General features: G+C 42.9%; 3 protein-coding genes across 20 annotated transcripts in view; 2 read left to right on the plus strand and 1 right to left on the minus strand.

Annotated features, from left to right (window-relative positions):
• The window catches only part of MBTD1 (mbt domain containing 1), a 50,693-nt gene extending 46,552 nt beyond the window's left edge, over nt 1-4,141 (minus strand). For 9 of the 12 annotated variants that reach the window (XM_083430128.1, XM_083430132.1, XM_083430138.1 and 6 more), the window contains exon 1: nt 3,180-3,267. In XM_083430128.1, coding sequence (XP_083286254.1) covers nt 3,180-3,200 — 21 coding nt within the window. In that variant the 5' untranslated portion in view covers nt 3,201-3,267. Of the gene's footprint in view, nt 1-3,179; nt 3,418-4,055 lie in introns of those variants that run through there. The other 3 variants (XM_083430136.1, XM_083430129.1, XM_083430135.1) reach the window with 3 other exon arrangements.
• UTP18 (UTP18 small subunit processome component) lies at nt 3,537-15,777 on the plus strand. Its single transcript, XM_083430139.1, has 15 exons — nt 3,537-3,741; nt 4,236-4,500; nt 5,468-5,601; nt 6,394-6,489; nt 7,194-7,273; nt 7,916-8,004; nt 8,809-8,934; nt 9,359-9,533; nt 9,889-9,989; nt 10,626-10,716; nt 11,139-11,262; nt 12,474-12,648; nt 14,042-14,184; nt 14,787-14,832; nt 15,684-15,777. Exons 2-14 carry the CDS (start codon nt 4,246-4,248, stop codon nt 14,809-14,811), a joined length of 1,614 nt encoding a protein of 537 aa, XP_083286265.1. The 5' UTR covers nt 3,537-3,741; nt 4,236-4,245; the 3' UTR covers nt 14,812-14,832; nt 15,684-15,777.
• Nucleotides 15,778-17,973: 2,196 nt separating this feature from the next.
• Nucleotides 17,974-19,021, plus strand: part of CSNK1D (casein kinase 1 delta) — a 39,275-nt gene continuing 38,227 nt past the window's right edge. For 2 of the 7 annotated variants that reach the window (XM_083430146.1, XM_083430144.1), the window contains exon 1: nt 17,999-18,328. In XM_083430146.1, the coding sequence (XP_083286272.1) occupies nt 18,253-18,328 (76 nt within the window). In that variant the 5' untranslated portion in view covers nt 17,999-18,252. Of the gene's footprint in view, nt 18,329-19,021 lie in introns of all 7 variants that reach the window. The other 5 variants (XM_083430145.1, XM_083430149.1, XM_083430147.1 and 2 more) reach the window with 4 other exon arrangements.

The raw sequence follows: 19,021 nt of genomic DNA on the forward strand, positions 1-19,021 counted from the left end.
TATGTTGGAATGGTTATGGAAAACTTGGTTTATTCATGTTTGGTGGGAAATTTTGCAATATTCTGCATTATATCCACAATTACAAGCCAACCTCTTTCTCCAAATCCTACCTTAGCCTTACTGTCTTTGGACATAGACTTGGGCTCCACCCTTCACTACATAGAACTAGTAGGCTTCTTACTGACCACAGCATGATTAGTGATAGCTCAATAATAAAAGAACCAGACTGAAATAACTCTGAGCATTTGGGAAAATAATATCTGGGGTGCAGCAATGTCTGAGCATCTCACCAGACACAAGAGGACAATTAAAGGCTTAATGAAAAGAGACACCTTCCAATAAACGTGGAGCCCTTTCTTTAGCTATGTTAATGACCAAAATCGAGACATTGTTATCCTAACAGCTCAATCTTTTCAGTGGAGAGATTACATTAAGTAATATGTTTGAACATTGAATGTGTAAGCTCATGTCTAAAGTCAATGGATAGAAAAAACACCACTAGATGCACTGCTGCATAAGTGTTTAATGGTTCTTGTATTTGTATAAAAAGTAAAGCCAATAAAAATTTGTTTTAAGAACTGCAGCAACAGAATAATAATTGGTCCTTATCCTACAAACCTATTGTTAGTGCAGCAGGTTGCATGATTGGCCCATAAGATTTAATGCACATGCTGTTGTGTGTTGTGGTACCAACAGTGATAGCAGAAGGTATGACCCAGTCGTCTTCCAGTATACATTAATCCAGAAGTTTTACCCTCAGTGAGCACTTTCCATATCAACAGATCTGCCAAGGAACCAACAAACATTACAGAAGGCTTTGGGACTATTCTAGAATGCATAATTAGTTCACATAGGGGACCAGCTAGGTCTGTAAGATCCAAATGCTCTCTCATGTTAACTGACAACACAACATTGAGAACACAGTGTTCCCTCCAATAGCTATGCATTCAGAAGCTTTTGTAAGGCATTTGCTGATACTCTGTTTAAGGATGTAAAAGATTTGCAAGACAGACATGCTACCCTGTTCTGGTATACAGTCCATGCACAATGGGCAGAATAGAGAACAGTGGACAAATTAATGGGGCAGGAGACTGAAGCAAATGAGAATAGTTAGTATACATGCACATGAGTGTTTCCCTATTAAAGCCCAATCAAGTATTGTAGAAAGGCAAGACAAAGCCACACACGTCATTTAAGACAGCCTTCCCAACCCAATGCTTTCCTGATGTTTTGGATTACAATTCCCATCAACCACAGCCAGCATGGCTAATAATCAGGGATAAAGGGATCTGTAGTCCAACAACATCTGGAGGATATCAGGCTGGGGAAGACTGCCTTAAGACAAAAAAGGTGTTTAGTCTAGATACATAATGGAATGGAAAGTTAGGGAGGAAAGCGCTAAAAAGTTTGAGAATAAAGCTCTGCATCAGCAGTGTCCAAAGCAACATTGTCACAAATAAAAAAACTTTTAAAACTACTGTATCTCTTAACACACACATTAAAATAGGGCTCAATGTTTACTTATTATTGCTACTAAGTTAATATCCCACTTCCCTCCAATGAGCTCAAGGTGGCATAAATTGTACTCCCTCTCTCCATTTCATCTCACAATAACCTTGTGAGATAAGCTAGGCTAAGAGGCAGTGACTGAGTCACTCACTGAGCTTCATGGCCAAGAGGTGATTTGAACCCTGGTATCCCAGATCTTACTCCAACACACCACACTGGTTTTATATACGTAACAGAATGTTCTGCATTTTAAGTTTAATTACAAATAAGCCACATTTAACAGAGGAAATGAGACTTTGTGCTGATATCAGCATTTCAACGTCACAAATATAATGCATTAAAGTCAATGCATTTTAAATGAAAAAGTTACATCTTTCGTACTTTATCCCGTGAAACTTCTCATTGTCAGCATTCAGCATATCTTAATTTGGCAATTTCCCTTTAAAGTCTTCATTATAACATTAATTCTGAAAGCTTTCCCTGAGAAAGGTAAAACTGACTCATTTACTTTCTGCTCCAGGATGCTTGTATGCAACAAAGCGGGTTGCAGAATCCTACAGATTAGTGTGAATGTTAGGGGAGGAAAAGTAGCAAGGATGACAGGAAAATAAAGGAATAGAACCAAGGCTTGTCATGGCATTTCCCGGATTACTAGGTTTTCTCTTCTACGCTACTGAACATTGGCAGACCTAAACATTTCCTCTATCCTCTCAAAGGCCACATTCAACCTTCTAAAAACAATCAAATGAAATGTTTGTTGAACACTGGTCTCCACATCCCCTTGCAAAGCATATACAGTGGTACCTCGGGTTACATATGCTTCAGGTTACAGACTCCGCTAACCCAGAAATAGTGCTTCAGGTTAATAACTTTGCTTCAGGATGAGAACAGAAATCGTGCTCCAGCGGCGCAGCGGCAGCAGGAGGCCCCATTAGCTAAAGTGGTGCTTCAGGTTAAGAACAGTTTCAGGTTAAGAACAGACCTCTGGAACGAATTAAGTACGTAACCAGAGGTACCACTGTACACAAGATGCTCAAGATGCTCAAGGAGGCACAAAATCTCCTCGCTTTTTGATCATTAAACTACTAGGGCAACGCTGGAGCCGCAGTACTGGCCAAGGTACCAACACACACAAAAAGAGGTATCGAGTTCTCTGCACAGCACACACAGCAGGCAAGGAACGGGCAGCCAAAGGAACGCGGAAGGGACTCTGGAAACCTCGAAGAGGCATCGATGAATGAACCACTGGCACTCCGACAGGAGGCAGAAGTTTCTCTCAAGTCCCCGCCACTTTTGCACATGTTGCCGGGGGAGTGGGGAGTAAGAAAACACGGGTGGGTGGGTCGGGGCAGATGGAGAAGAGGTAGCTTATACGGAGCAGCATTTCTCGCAGAACATCCCACCCTCCTCCCTGCCCAGAGTTGCCTTTCTCAGTCCGCCACTGCTGCTGACTTCCCTCCCACACGGCACAGAATGCAAGGCTGCTCCCCACACCATTTCTCGCGTGGGTCCCCCAGCCCCTCAGGAAGGGAACCCAAAGCAGCGTGACCCCCCGGAAGCCTCTCAAGTCAGCCACCCCGCTCCGAAGCCGAAGCCTCCTGCCCTGCCCGGTGCTGGCCGCTGCCTCTGCCTCCCTCGACCCCCCCGGGGGGCTGCTCTGCGCTACTCACCAGGTCCTTTGTGTTTTCCATCAGGCCCTCATGGGCAAAGGATGCCGCCGCCGCTCACCTCCTCCTCCTCCCCCCCTCCCGCCCCCTCGGCTCAGCCCCCACCCCCCGGACTCTCCCCCTCCCCTTTCCGAGGGGCAGAGCCAGGTTGGAGGAGGAGGAAAGTTCAGCCTCTCACTTTAAACGGGGGGGAAGAGCGCAGAGTGTGTGAGAGAAAAGACATTCAACTCCAAGCCCCAGAATATCAACAACATTAGCATAACCGCACTGCGCACGCGTAGTACGGCCCCAGCCCACGGCGCGCTCCCATTGGCCCTCTCGCTGTTTGGATCGCCCTCGCTCGCCGTACGCGGCTGGGCGGCCTGAACTATGATGCGGAAGGGGGGGGGGAGGAGAGGCGACGGGGACAGAAGACGGCCGCAGACGCGGCGTTAAAGCGGTCGCCGCGACCGGCTACAGATCTGACGGGATGTTTCTCTCCGTCTCAGTTTGCCTTCAACTGAGGAGACGTTAGTCTTTTTTTTTTTTAAAAAAAAGGTGCTTTCACCTGCCCCCCCACTGTTTTGTAAGTGATGGGACAGCCCGCCTAGAGAGCGGTTCTTATGAGGGGGAAAAATGGGGGAAAGAGAGTGTGTGTGTGTTGGGGGGGGGGAATACACTGAAACATTGAGGTCATGTGAAAAGGGGCGGGGCCAGGGAGGTCACGTGGCAATGCTTCTCACGGAGCGGGGGAAGGCAAAGAGATAGAGAAAAAGACAAATGTTACGCAGATCGTATTATTCCGGTCTCCATTTGCCTTGGGGTGGGGAGGGGTGAGGAGCTCGCGCAGAAAGCTCCCTCAGCCCGCTTATCTCTCTGGTGATCTATCTGTTTGTTTACATCGCATGTTCATTCAGGGGGACGAGCAGCGTCACGGCGGCTTCCTTGAGTCCTGTGGTGGGAGGGCGGACGTGTTTGCGCCTGCGTGCCTCTCTATGGTAACTGAGCGGGAAGGGCGTTTCCGGTTTACGTGACGCGAACGTGCGGGCCTTTCCGCTTCCGGTTTGTGGTCCCCTGAAGGCAGAGGCACATGGAGGCGAGGGCTGAGGGTCGGCGAGGCGCGTCGAGGAGCAGAAAGCGGCCTCGGGTCGGAAAAGGGCCGCTTGCAGGAGGCGGGGAGCGAGGCGGCCACATGGCGGCTGCCGCGGAGGAGATCTGTCGGGCTCAGCACTTGGCTATCGTGGCAGACAAGCCCGCGGCGGAGCGTGGCCTGGAGGAGCTGCTCTTCGGGGACGTGCAGGAAGGAGACGACGACCCGCAGCGTCTGCAAGGCCCGCTGGCGAAGGTATTAGGCGGGAAGCCTGTTTTGGTGTCGTCCCCTCCCCCACGACTGGATAGAAATAATCAGCCTCACGATATCTAGTGGATAATGGTTCTTTCCACCAGTTTCTCTGCTTTCTATGAGCCCCACATTCCTGCCCGGGCTGCTGGCAGCGTGATAAGCAGGAATTGCACGAATGGGTGTTTATGAACACGCAGATACAGCGATGCAGATGTTTCATGAGTACATATTACAGAATTTCTGCCTGTCTTACACACCTGGAGCATTGGTCCACAAAAACTGGTGCTGGCCCTGCCGGTTCAGTAGCAAATGTTCAGAAGAGAGGGGTGCAGCTGTAGTTATGATAGCACAGCATAGAAAAAGGGCACTCTTTGTGCTTTTTTAAAAAATAAATTTATTGTGGCTTCAGTCAAACCATTGAGGTTGTAAAGTTGCTAATGGTTGTCCCTTTGTATGGTGGCTGTGTGAATGCCTTTTCACAGATCACAATCTTCTGTCTTGTCCACTTTGAAAGCATTCCAGGAGGTGGTAAATTAAGTCTGAATGTCCACTGTAACATTCAAGCAAATTAGTTCTTCACCCCCTAAAAAAATTCTTAGCTTTTTCAGTTCACGTAAATATTTGTAAATTCACCATAGTATCCAGATATGGGGTACTGTCCTGTCATGGTAGCAAACAGTGCAAGTATGCCTTCTGAACTCTGAAGGCCATTATATGGGTGCTGTAAAACAGCACAATGTTCATCAGGTATGTGGTTGTCAGGAAATTCTGTCCGACATGCCTCAGGATTCATGTGGCAGTACAGCTGAGACTGGGCTTGTCAGTTTTTTCAGTTTCAGGCTCCTGATAAATTGTGTGAGAATAAACAATGATAAGTTTTTAGGAATTTTTTCAGATTCATTGGTGGCAATCTGTAACATATTTTTAAATTCTAAGATTAAAGAAAATATTCTTTCTTTTTTTTTTTAAGGTTGGTGATGTGCTCAGTGGGAATCTCCTTGAAGGAGAATCTGATGACTCAGAAGTGGAGAATGAAACGGAAGACAACTTTCTTCCATCTGAAAAACCAGCATGGGTGGATGAAGATGATGAAGCTGAGGAAATGTAAGCAGCACTCATAGGCTATGTTTGCATGTCACAGTAATCCATGGTTAGTGGTTTACTTGGATGTGTAATGCACCTATTGTAAATTGACTCATGAAGTGTGGTGAAGCAAAGCTGTAGTTGTAAGCAAGTTGCATTGAACTCTGGGGCTTGTCTTCATCCTAACATATGTAGGTTTGGGGTGTAAGCATCTTACATCTTGTGAGTGCAGGGTCAAGAGTCGCACGAGCAGATGTACCTTTTTCCTCTTCCCCCTGCGGGTCCCTATGTGTCCCCCAAACTTTGCTCTGGAGGGATTGTCAATCCTCCAGAGCAGACTTTGGGTGACTGCAGGTTGAAGGAGAGTCACCTTTGCACAAGTGGAAGTCCATTGCATCAGTGCACAATTGGATACCACCCATCATCTTAACCATTCATTCTGAGTGAAGATGTTAATGTGTGTGCCTTCTGCAAGTTTTTACAAAATATTGCCAGGCTGTCCACTTTTTGAGAGCTTTGGAAATTCTAGAACCTTATAGCTGATTTTAAAATAAACTTTTTTTCCATTTCTTCCCCATGCTAATCCTGTAAAGTAGGTTAGGAAGAGGAAGTATTTTACCGTATTTTTTTGCTCTATACGACTCACTTTTTCCCTCCTAAAAAGTAAGGGGAAATGTGTGTGCGTCTTATGGAGCGAATTCTGCAACTATCCCAGAAGCCAGAACAGCAAGAGGGATTGCTGCTTTCACTGCGCAGTGATCCCTCTTGCTGTTCAGAACTGTACAAATTTAGCATGTGACTTTTTTCTCCTAGAATTGACATGACCCATCGATATCGAAAAAACATGATGAAAAGTGGTGCAGAAAAGAAGCTTACAAAGGAAAAACTTCAAAGAAGACTTCAAGAACAGTGAGTGTTAATGGTAACATGGACAAGAGGCAACCACCTTAAGAAAAATTAACTTTTGCTTATTTATTTGAATTGGCATCAAAAAATGTTAGCATATAACCTCATTTTTGAAGAGGCCTTCCAATATGTGCTTTCTCAAAACAGACAATTTGTAAATTGATCTGAATTTTTGAAGATGTATATATTTATTTCCGTACGTACTAAAATGCAAAAAAACACCCCACAACAATTTTCTTTATGCAGCTATGAAGTTTTACTGCTTAATATTGAGAAAAGCGGAAATGGCAAGGATGATTCAAATTGAACTTAAAAAGGAAGGGCAAAAATGGCTTGGGTGCTTGGACACTTCAAAAGCATTTTCCTATTTATTGTCATAATAAGAGTCTTACTTGCAAGAGGTGGGGAGGGTTGAGGAAAATGTTTTTCTTCCTTCACAGTCCATCCTTCAAACAGCTTGCATCTGCTCTTGCATCACAAGGGGTGTATGGTGTGAGAGAGAGAGAGACTATAAGGCTATCTGTCCTTTCTTGCCTTGCATCCCTCTCTTCATCAGACATTTAATGCTCATCATTCTTTCACCCATCTTTCAAAATTGTCTGGCATATTTACTTAAAATTTCTGATAGTTGTTTTTTACTTACCTCAATGGATAAGGTTGTGTGTGAAGTAACAGTTGTGGGTGCAGTACAGATTTGTCTTCCTTAGATTTCAGAGCGCAATGGGAGCAACCCCTTCCTGGGCACAGAGGGACAGGAAGAAGAAAGTAAGAAAAGCCAGAGATGAAGGTAAATGTGGGACTTTCTATAGCATGAACCAAAGTCAATAAAGTAATTAAGATGCAATCCTCTGCACATGATTCTGCAGAGAAAGTTTTTGGGACTTCTGGTTAAGGAAGTCTCGCAGGGACTAATGTAGGAAGAACATCATGGCAAGGGAGAGACCAACTTGGCCTCATCCATTGGCTGTAGAAGGAGCAGCTACAGGGAGCTGGCTTCTCCTCAAGTGTATGTGGGTGTTTGTTCCCAGTTTCCTGGGTTGCACACCCCATTCCTTAACTCTTATTTTCTTTAACTGCTTATTTTGCATCTGACTCCAGTTCTTATCCTTGAGAATTTTAAGCAGTTCTTATTTTGCACTTGGCTTCAATTTGGTTGCCTTCAAGGTTCAAGTAAAAAACAAAGTAGATCACACAGCCCTGAAGGCTGCCTACCCTGTTTTAGATTGTTTACCTGAGGACGCAGACTGTCTTACTACTGACCATTGCAAGCTGCTCTAAGAGACTAGGAGCAGGGTTTATGACACACTACCTGACTGTATACTGAATAAGTGCTGACTTCTTTTCATATATTGCATTTAGCTTATGTTGCCACCTTTCATATGGCTGCACAGATAAAACAATACAATGTTTGAAATAATTTCTTTTTAAGATGACAGCGAAGATGAAGGGGATGAACTAATGCACAAGACAGGCAATTTCGTGACAGTGTCAGACTCCTTACCAAGAGGCTTTTTACAGGTAAAACAATCTTTCATCTTCATGCACACAATGTGTTTGTGATTAGAATTCATAGGCTTTGAAGCTGTTAAATATGAGAAAAACAACAGGTTTCAAGAGACCCTTCATGCAACACATTGAAAGCATTTTCATGTTTTGAATATTTAGTTGGCAAAGTTTTAAGTATGATGAAATAGTTATGTAGAGCTTCAACAGTAAAATAAAAAAAATCATTGGGAATTTTCTCCTCTCCTGCAAGCCTGCTGTTAACCCTCAAAATCTGCTTCAGGTGGTTGGAGGACCATCTGGAACAGATTTTTGGGAAGTGTGAGAAGAGGAAGTTCCAGGTGTGAGCAGAACACCACTTGCACAGAGTTGAATACAACTTGATTTTATAAAAATTTGGATCGCTAATGCATCTCTAAACTGGGAAATGGAAAACTGCCTAGAACACTGAATGTATCTTAGGACAGAATTGGTAGCAAATTTGCTGAAATATATTTCAGTAGTGCAGACATAGGGTTGTGTCCAAAGCTGCTGTTTAACTTGGGCAGAAGATTTCTCTTTGCACACTTGAACCTTCTTCCCTGTCCTGAAGCCTCACACCCACCCTCAAAATCTGCTCCAAATGGTTGAAGGACCCTGTGGAGCAGTTTTTGTGGGGGTATTCAGGGAGGAGCAGAAGGGGAGGTCTTATTTGGGTAACTTAGTGCTGCCTGTGCAGTGTTGGATACTGTCATGAGTGCGTAGATTTTTCTTTTCTATACGTACTTAGTGGTTATGCAGCTTCATAACAACCACACATGTTCCTGTTCTGCATTTTAGATGAAAAACTGCAAGTTTGCTAATAGTGAACGTCTGTCAGATGCAAAACTGACAACTGTGCAGTTCCATCCTTCTGCTCAAGTTATTATGACTGCTGGGCTTGATCGGTCTGTTTCACTGTTCCAGGTGAGGAATAAATTACCTTATATATAATGTGATTGTTTCTGTTCTATGTTCTTGTATACTGTTTTATAGGAACTGATTGGCTGAGACATACTATGTGGTGGTTGGGTGGGTGGGGGTTTAAATTTGCATATTAATACCAAACTTTAAGGACTGGAAACAGTCAAAAGTCCATGGAAGCAAGTGGGTCATCCCTATTGTTTGCATAGAAGCAGAAGGAGTTCCTTGTTATGGTGGAGCTCCATATGGTGCAGTAGAAGGCAGAAGCCGCCCAATGTTTCTGTGGGACTCTGGGTTGCCGTCAAATCAAGGAATTTAAATTCAAGACAAACTGGCATTTGCTAGTCATTACATTTGTATTTTAGAAATGCTCTTAAATATTGCCCATTCTGAGGTGAAAAATGAATGCACCTTTTTCTCTTTAAAGGTGGATGGCATCGCTAATCCAAAGATACAGAGCATTCATCTGGAAAGCTTTCCAGTGTACAAGGCACGTTTTAGTGCAGATGGAGAACAAGTTATTGCAACTAGCATACACAACAAGCGGTTCTATATATACGACATGATGGCTGGAAAAATTATTCCTATAACCCATATCAGAGGTGAGGTTTCACTGCTTGCTTATATTTTTGTACACACTGAATTTTAAGTAGATTCGAATAATGCTCAAATATAATTTTATTTTTTCTGAATTAGACATAAAAGATTTGTAATTAAATTCCTTCTTACTGTGTCGCATGGTGGTAGAACTAGTTCCCAGTGTTCTTCCATGTCTTTGGAACAATGGCATCTATAAGAAAAAGAATAAACATTCAAGGAAATAACGTTTTATTATTCTTTATAAATAAGCACCTAGATTAAACCATAATTTATAAGCTAATAGTTAGCTTTGGCAATTAGCTCATATATATATATGTGCTGGAACTATATAACACATATTGTTTTTTTGAACTTAAGGTTTAGAGGAGAAGTTTATCAAAAATTTTGAAGTTTCACCAGATGGAAGATTCCTGCTCCTTAATGGAACATCAGGCTATCTGCATTTGTTGACAATGAAGGTAAAATCTGCATTTGTTTCTGAAATGAGCATTTTAAGTTCAAACAGCAACACAATTCTACCAGCAGAGAAGTTGTATCAGCTAGAGTTCATACTAAAAATGCATTTTAATACTAATATGGCAAATACGAACCACATAGCATTTTGTAGTCTTATGCTTCATGCAAAACTTCTGTGCTGCTCAACAGTAGCCATTTCAGCAGACAAGTCACAGGGATGGTGTGGATTTCTTGACTTTGATTTTGTTAAATCCAAATAGTGGTGGCAAATAGTTAAGTGGTTGATTATCTTTAGAGTTTTGTGTTGTAAGTGTCTCTTATTAAACAAGTCATCTGAATACTGTAAATGAGTAAGTCACTGGTGTGGTGGAGACTATAGAAGGAAAAAGATAAATCAAAGGAAGAAAGCCATAAATAACAGGAGGGAAATAGGGCAACAGAGCACCATATTAGGGAACACAGTGGTGTACTAAGAAATATATATATATGAAAACACATTTGTGTGCACCCTACAAGTTTTCTTGACCCTCCTTTTTATGATGACTGTAGAAGGGCACATTCCTCTCATGAGACCAGACTCTTTCACTTTATGATATTGTGACTACTTGTGTTGATCAGCAATTGCATTTCTATTTTAGACGAAAGAGCTTATTGGGAGCATGAAAATAAATGGGAAGTCTCTGGAATCATCTTTCTCTCCAGATAGCAGCAAAATCTACACGCATTCTGGTAAGTCAGATAAGATGTGGCATCACTGTATGAAGGTGTGCAATTTTTAGTGAAAGGAGAACTTTGTATAGCCTCTGTTGCAGCTGTTACAGTAGTAATCGTCACAGGCTCATTTTCTGATTAGAAAGCACTCATAGCAAGATGCCTTAAGTTGAAACTGGAATTTGTGACCCGATACAACCTCCCCATAAACCATGAAACAGTTGTGCCTTTTACTACCTATGATGTATGCATGTGAGTACCTATTTAATAGAAACTCACTATATAATAGTTACAATCTTTGAGTAGTGTATGGAGTTATTCCTTGCTGTGCTCTTCAGTTGTTCATAGTTTAGCAGAGGTCCCCCCCTTTAAATCCAGCATTTTGATGTCATATATTACTTCCTCTAAAAAATTTCCCTATTTGTCTCTCTGTCTGTCAGTTCAGGGTGAAGTTTTCGTATGGGATGTAAAAAGCAGACGATGCCTAAACAGATTTTCTGACGAAGGTTGTATGTGTGGTACATCAATTTCAGTCTCCAAAAACAACCAGTATGTGGCATGTGGGTAAGTGGAAGCAGAGCCAATATTTTAAGATATTTTATTTCTTGGATCATACCGGAAGGTTCTCTACTTTGAAGACACTGGAGTTGTCAGATAATTATGGGTTTAGACATGCGTTACTAATGTTGCAGCTCTCAGCATATTAAATCCACTTGATTTCAGTGGGACTTACTTTTGAGTAAACATTCTTAGTAATGTGCTATAAGAGGCCAAATTCAGAGGAGGACAAAATCGACAAATAATTTTAGTGGTGTATATGTATATATGGTAACAAAATAACTTGCCAGTATGACAGTTAAACACATTGCAAATGCTTTTTAGATCAAGTTCCAGGCTTTATCAAAGTAGTCTTCAGAAATATCTTATTTTTAGTCCGTGGTTGATACATAGAGAGCTCCCATGACTTGGAAGACTTGACTGAGTAAATATTGAGCAGCTTTTTCCCCGTAAGTGTGAAGAGCCAGTGTGGTGTAGTGGTTAAGAGCGGTAGTCACGTAATCTGGGTAACCGGGTTCGCGTCTCCGCTCCTCCACATGCAGCCTCTGGGTGACCTTGGGCCAGTCACAGTCTCTCAGCCCCACTCACCTCACAGAGTGTTTGTTGTGGGGGAGGAAGGGAAAGGAGAATGTTAGCCGCTTTGAGACTCCTTAAAGGGAGTGAAAGGCGGGATATCAAATCCAAACTCCTCTTCTTCTTCTTCTTCTTAAATTCTGTAGAGCTGCCATGTTGCTTGCCTTGATTTAAAAATGGCTGTGGCTAATTGCTCCCCTTAAGATACAGGTGAGCTTCTTGCAGCATATGTAGGAGTCAGCAATTGTGCTGCAGCATTCTGCACTAACTGCAGCTTCCAGAGCAAGCAGAAGGAAAGCCCCACATAGAGTGCATTGGAGTAATCTACTTGAAATCACTTCATGCATGAACTACTGTGGCATGGCTTTCCCAGTCTAGGAATGGCTGTAGCTGTCAAACCTCTTTCTGTAGATGGAGCCTCCCTTCTACAAACTTACCGTAAGCATAAACGTAGTAAAAAAATGCACTCTTTTTACTTACATGAATAAGATTTTACTATAGTTACGCATTAACATTTCCTCAGTATAGCTGATAGGAAATGACGCTTGGTACTTCTGGAGAAATATAGGATCATGAATATAAATTGCTGAGTTAATTTAATTACGGTTTAAGCATTTTATAAACCACAAACTCTTTTTTTCTAGTTCTAGTTCCGGAGTTGTGAATGTGTATGCTCAGGATGACTGTCTCAGAGAAACTAGTCCTAAGCCTCTGAAAGCTATAATGAACTTGGTCACACCTGCAACATCGTTATCCTTCAGTCCCACCACTGAAATATTGGCAATTGCTTCTAATAAAGTAGATGAGGCGGTAAAGCTGGTAAGAATTTCTCCTAAGTTTAATTCAATGGCTAACTATTAATTCGATTAAGCTGGAGTTTTCCTGCTTGTTCTTTTCAGCTCCTAAGGTCCTCCTCAGCACCCCAGCCTTGGATTCCCATGCCTACAGAGATCCCCTGTTCATCTCCCCTTGTCTTAATTCAGCAAAACAAACAAAAAACAGTTCGTCTTATAACACTTATAACTAGGTCGCTTACTGGAGGATTTTTCTCCCGCTCGTAATTATCATTTTCCTTTACAGAAGTTTTGTTATTTGTCAACATTCTGTTGCTGACCTCTTCACCTTGAGCGCTTTGCATGCCTGAACATTCTGTGACATCCTAGTTGCTGCTCAAGTAATTGCAAGCTGCAAGCATTTTCACATACATAGAACAGACACACACGTTGCGTGGTTCTTGGATCGTGAGAATGTATTGAGTTTGAATAAGTCTTCTGGGAAATTACCAAAAATATGACAACAACAGAAAGACAGAAATGCCTATACTTTATGGATTGAGGCAAACATTTCTCACTTTAGGAGCTTTATATGGGGAAACCTTTTCCTTTTCACCAGGTGCACGCAGTCTACCAATTTCTGTTTTGGAACAGGGGACAATGAGATAACCCCAAAACATCCATTTTATCATATTAAAAAGGCTTTTCACATAGCTACCATTTAGGCGAAAAGTGGGATTTAGCTCCAGAAAAACCTAGATGTTACACAGCTGGTGGAAACGTCATGTGGTTCATATCCTGCAAGTGCAGGAACAGGCAGCCCGCAAGGGAAATTTTGAGATAGTGAGTTTTAATTGTAACTGTATATGCAAAATCTGTAGTTAGAAAGATCCTGGACAGGGAAGTTTCTTTTTTATAATCAATTTTTATTTACTTTTCATAAAGCCAAACTAATATAGAGAAGAAAAGTAGGAAAAAAGGAAAAAGGAAAAGAAAAGAAAGAAGAAGTGAAAGAGAATAAAAGACCAATATCTTAACCTTTATTCCACACAGAAGAGTGAACCCTCCCAGCAATCCCCCTCTTCCTCCAGCCTCCCATCCTGGGAGATCCTCTGTACCAAAACTCAGGGAATTTCTAAAGTAGCTTGTAAATGGACAGATGCAGGGGAAAGGGTTAGAAAATCCTGCTAGTTCTGCACAAGCCTTTGCTTAAGATAAAGCTGTTGGGTTCAGAGTTATTGTCTTGATAGTAACTGTAGAAATTAATGTTTGAATGTTTTTTATTTTCATGTTAGCCGCTCTGAGTCCGGTTTTGGCCGGGGAGGGTGGGGTATAAAAAATATTATTATTAATAATAATAATACTATGTATGACAATGAAGTATGCTTTCACTTACCCCGCCCCTCTGTTTCATTACCTTGCTCCACTCTCCTTCGCAGGTGCACATTCCTTCATTTACTGTATTCCCAAATTTTCCGGTGTTAAAAAAAAAGTTAATATACTTGGCTAACTCCATGGACTTCTCACCCAGAAGTGGATATTTTTCCATAGCAAATAACAAAGGCAAAGCTTTATTGTATAGGTACGTATTAAATCATGCTACTGCAATTACAGTGATACTTAACTCTTAGATTTCTTCAGATTTGTGTTATATTATTGACTGTTGGCAGTATTAATGTTAGTCATACTCAGAGTAACTAGTCTTAGTATAGCTTAGATGAATACAGTGGTACCTCGCAAGACGAATTTCCCTATGGGCTTGCTTCGCAAGACGAAAACGTCTTGCGCCTTTTTTTAAAAACCGTCAATGCATTCCTATGGGAAACCATCAATGCACAGTGGTGCTTCGCAAGACGAAAAAATTCACAAGACGAAAAAACTCGCAGAACGAATTAATTTCGTCTTGCGAGGCACCACTGTATTGCCTTTGATACCTAATAATAATAAAACAGGTTTTTATAATTTAACTGACCTAGGCACAATTTAAATTTTCTTGCACATTCTTATTTCACTTGTCTCTTTTAAAAACATACTTTACTACTCTGTACCCTGATATGTTGATGTTAGATTAAAACATTGCCATAAAATATTAGAACCACTGTGGTTCTAAAGCATGGTGCTTTGTGGTCTTGTAGTTGGGAATATCTCAAACTATTGCATATTAACTCTGTTTTAACTTTGCAGGTTGAAACACTACTCAGATTTCTAAACTGATGACTTTTAGACTGAGGTAATTATCAACTGAAGTAGAAATGCTGCTGGAGAATTGCGGGCAATATAGTTTAAATTTCCTTGTTACAATTTCAGAGTCAGAACGAAATTCAGTTCATTGCAGTTTTGTATTGAATTTTAATGGTTAGTGAAGTGTGTGCACTTATTTGAAATAAAGCACACTGAACTAAGTGGGCTTTCCTTTTGAGAATGTATGCACTGAATTATGCTACACAACAGCACATGCATTTTAAGTATTTATAGTCTGCCCTTCCTGCAAGGGTCCCAGGGTATCAATCGATAACACTGAAATCACAATTTACAATTAACAATAAAAATTAAAACAAATGTAAATCTTACTTGGTTTCACTAGACATTTAGTCTAGTGCTAGGTAAAGGTAAAGGGACCCCTGACCGTTAAGTCCAGTCGCAGACGACTCTGGGGTTGCGGCGCTCATTTCACTTTATTGGCCAAGGGAACTGGCGTACAGCTTCCGGGTCATGTGGCCAGCATGACTAAGTCACTTCTGGTGAACCAGAGCAGCGCACGGAAATGCCATTTACCTTCCTGCTGGAGCGGTACCTATTTATCTACTTGCACTTGACATGCTTTCGAACTGCTAGGTTGGCAGGAGCAGGGACCGAGCAACGGGGGCTCACCCCGTCACGGGAATTTGAACCGCCGACCTTCTGATCGGCAAGCCCTAGGCTCAGTGGTTTAACCCACAGCTCCATAGTCTAGTGCTACTCATTGCTTAAATCCTTGCTGATATAACTCTTCATATTCTTATGCATTAATTGGCTTTTTGGAGGATGCAACCTTTTTCTTGAACATTTGTTGACTTGCTCTTCATACTTTTCTCTCTACAGATGGTGTACCCTGTGACTTGGATTAACTTTTCTTTATTGCCTTGATGTATTTATATGTATGTGCGTTTGTAGCAATACATAGCTTTTTGAACAACTTGGCAGAAACTCGTCTCTAATATTTCTCCATAACATCACCAGTGTTATTTAAAAGAGCATATTGCATGAAAGTAGGGGCTAACCCACACATGCAGAGAAATTATGTAGGACAGCCTTACAGGATGCACTAAAACTGAAGGAAAAGGTGGGATATGACTAGAGCATTCAAACATGTAATCCACCCACCCTCAATAGTCTGAAGCACTTGGTTTTTGATGAAATTTACCTAACTGGGTGGGTTACATGTTTGAATAGGTTTGAATGGTGGGAAGAAGGTAAAAACCATTTCACAGTGCATGCTTATGGAGTGCTGCTGGGGCTGCTAAGTTGGACGTCTTCATGGGGAATAGGTCTAGTAGTGCTTGTTACATATGGTAACTAAGAGGGACTTCTCTCTTTAGAAGTAGCATACCTCTGAGTACTAGAATCTTACATATTTGACTACTTGCTATCCTTCATGGGTTACATAACCTTGAGTTTAATCAGAGCTGTGGGAATATTTTGCACCATTGGAAGGCATCTAGTTTCAAGCTCAATAACAGTAGTGTAATACTGACCCCAAGTGGTCACTGGTGGATACTTAATTTCTTATAGTTTGCTTTCATTTTAAAGCATTCAAAAGACAAACCAGCACTTTAAAAACACTGTATATCAAATAGTATATTTGGTCACTTTGCCCCCATCATTTGACTTTCCCAAACCAATCGCTGTGAAACTCAGACAATGCAAAATATGTGCATAATTCTCCCACACTGCCTTTCATACCACACCTTAACTGAAAGACACAGTGCTAGTGATTTCAAATAGTGGTTCTTGGATAAAACAATTTATTGCAGTATTTTTACCTTTCATAATATCCTCCAGCTGGTTAACTAATAAATGGGTTTTTTTTTGGGGGGGGAGCCTCCTTTAGATACTAATGCCTCAGGTCATTTAAGACTTTGACCAGCACTTTTCAGACTCATTGGTAAATAAAGTACTTTACTTTTCTAATGTTTTATGTGTAAAGTGATAACACACAGTTTTCTTCTTCCTACCATCTTAAAGAGTAGGAATCAAATACTGTGCCTAACACACTATGGTTATAAATACATTTCTGCATTTTATATATAAAAAGTGTCCACTAAGACTTCCCAAAATTCTGGATCCACATGATATTTTCACTATGTCCATTCTAAAGAGAACTTAAAGTGATGTCCTCTTGTATTAAATGAATGATGTTGAATGCCAACCTTCATAAGAAACTAAAAAGTCTAGTGGCACCTCAAGAGATAAATCTGTTATGGCACACAATTTTGTGGACTACAGAAAGCAGACTGATGAATACATTCTTAACCTTGGCAATCCAAAGAGCTCAAGTTAGATATAAAACAGCATAGTTAAGGTTTGTTCTTCACGTTACACGAAACACCATAATTAAGTCAGACTGATGCTTATCAGCTGCAAAACATCCAGTGTAAAACATACGATTCATGCCTTTGAGTAAGAACACTATAAAATGAATACGATGTGAATTCATGAATTCACTTCTCCCAGACGAAAAGGCCCATATTAGAGACTGCTCAGCCCAAATGTGAAACCTGTGTTTTTCAGCCATGTCCTGGGGGAGGGTGCAAATCCTGAGCTCAAATCCCAAAGTGAAGCGGGGAAACGATAAGAAACAGCTTTACATCTCAAGAATAGCCTTCCTTGAACCACCTTCATCCTTATGATTTCATGACATTCCCACTGCCAGCCGCCCCGCCTCAAGAAAGGACACTGCCATCCATCAATCAATTGGAAACCGTTTCAGATCTTGAGGGTTGACAAACCCCAGCATGTGCTTTGGCACCATCTTTTTATGGGGTTACGTGACGGTATTGCAACCATGCTTCCTGCTATTCCAGCCTCAGAAGCCTATAAAAAAGTTGGTGTGAATAAGCCCAATTATCTCTGACAATACTAGGGCGCAGCCAGCTGCTGCTGGACCCGCCCGTGAGCGGAGCCCTGGTTATGGGGTGGCAGCTGCCTCGGTTCTCACGGGTGGGGCCAAGTCCAAACCCTACCGCGGGGCGAAAGCGGCCAATGAGCCGAGGGGGAAGCCCCGCGCCCAGGTTCCAGCGCCCAGCGGTTACCATGGAGACGCGGCCCCTCTCCCTCCCCACCCCTTTCTCGCTCGCGCGCGCGCGGCCTCACAATCTGGTCCCCCTGACCCAGCTTTCCCTCAGAAGAGGATGCTCCTCCGTCGCAAAGCTCCGCCCCCTGTTGCCAAGGAAGTGAGGTCACATAATATGGCGGCTGGGGCTTAGCTGCGCTGAGGGAGGATCCGGGTCTCGGGGAATCTGCGTCCATCCTCCCCACCCGGGGTGCGCTGTCGCCCCCGAAACCCTCCGGCGTCGAGAGGCGGGGCTAAGGGCCGCGATGGTCTCTGGCGTCGCCCTGCTCTGAGTCAGGGTCCCTCGCGACTGGGTCCGGGTCCTGCCGAGCCGCCTCGATGGAGTTGAGAGTCGGGAACCGGTACCGGCTTGGCCGGAAGATCGGGAGCGGCTCCTTCGGGGACATTTACCTCGGTGAGGGGGCGCCGCTCTGGCATGAACCGAGAGGGGGTTGGGGAAGGGGGGGGCGCGACGACGGCCTGAGGGAAGCGGCTGTCTTTGGAGAAGCGAGGTCGGGGGGGTCGCTTTGCCTCTGGCGCTCTGGTGGGGCCTTCAGGTCGCGGCCCCCCCACCCCAAGCGGACTCTGCTTTCCCGTGAGGTGACAGAGGAACGCCCAAGAAGCGCATCAAGCCCCGTAGCGGGAAGTAAAACCGTCGTGTCCCTCGCCTGCTCAACCACCGCAGTTACAGTCAGGGTTTACTCGGAAGGAAGACCTGGGTATTGCAGGGAGACTGACTTCAGAGCAAGCGTGTTTACAGTTAGCCTTGGCTCGACACTGGGGGAAATGAGGACTGGGAGAGCCCCAGTAGTGGCCAGTTACTTCCTTTGTGACCTTGGGCAAATCGCTCTCTTCTCCTTTCTCTTCTCTTCTCTCTCTCTCTCTCCCCCCCCCCCTTCCCCACTTCTTTTATTTGGCTTCTAAGCTGGGGTGGGGAAAAAAATTCCTGACTACATGTTTCTGGGCCGAAGGGTTCTGACAGTGAAGTATGAGGTTTGGAAATGCACCAGCTGTCGGTGGAGAAAAATTAATAATACTCAGATGGTGTTGTTTACTGTGAGGCTTCCAGGAAGTAGCCTGGTTTAAAAGAGATAATTGCCTAGGTTTA

The sequence above is a fragment of the Podarcis tiliguerta genome, assembly GCF_965153285.1.
Source record: "Podarcis tiliguerta genome assembly, chromosome: 2".
Taxonomy (NCBI): Eukaryota; Metazoa; Chordata; class Lepidosauria; order Squamata; family Lacertidae; genus Podarcis; species Podarcis tiliguerta.

What these genes read in the sequence shown, in the direction of transcription:
- UTP18 (XM_083430139.1), top strand. Translation starts at nt 4,246, where the DNA reads ATGGAGGCGAGGGCTGAGGGTCGGCGAGGCGCGTCGAGGAGCAGAAAG. An exon ending in TACCAAGAGGCTTTTTACAG is followed by an intron (nt 8,005 to 8,808) that starts GTAAAACAATCT and finishes TCTGCATTTTAG; the next exon opens with ATGAAAAACTGCAAGTTTGC. An exon ending in AACCAGTATGTGGCATGTGG is followed by an intron (nt 11,263 to 12,473) that starts GTAAGTGGAAGC and finishes CTTTTTTTCTAG; the next exon opens with TTCTAGTTCCGGAGTTGTGA.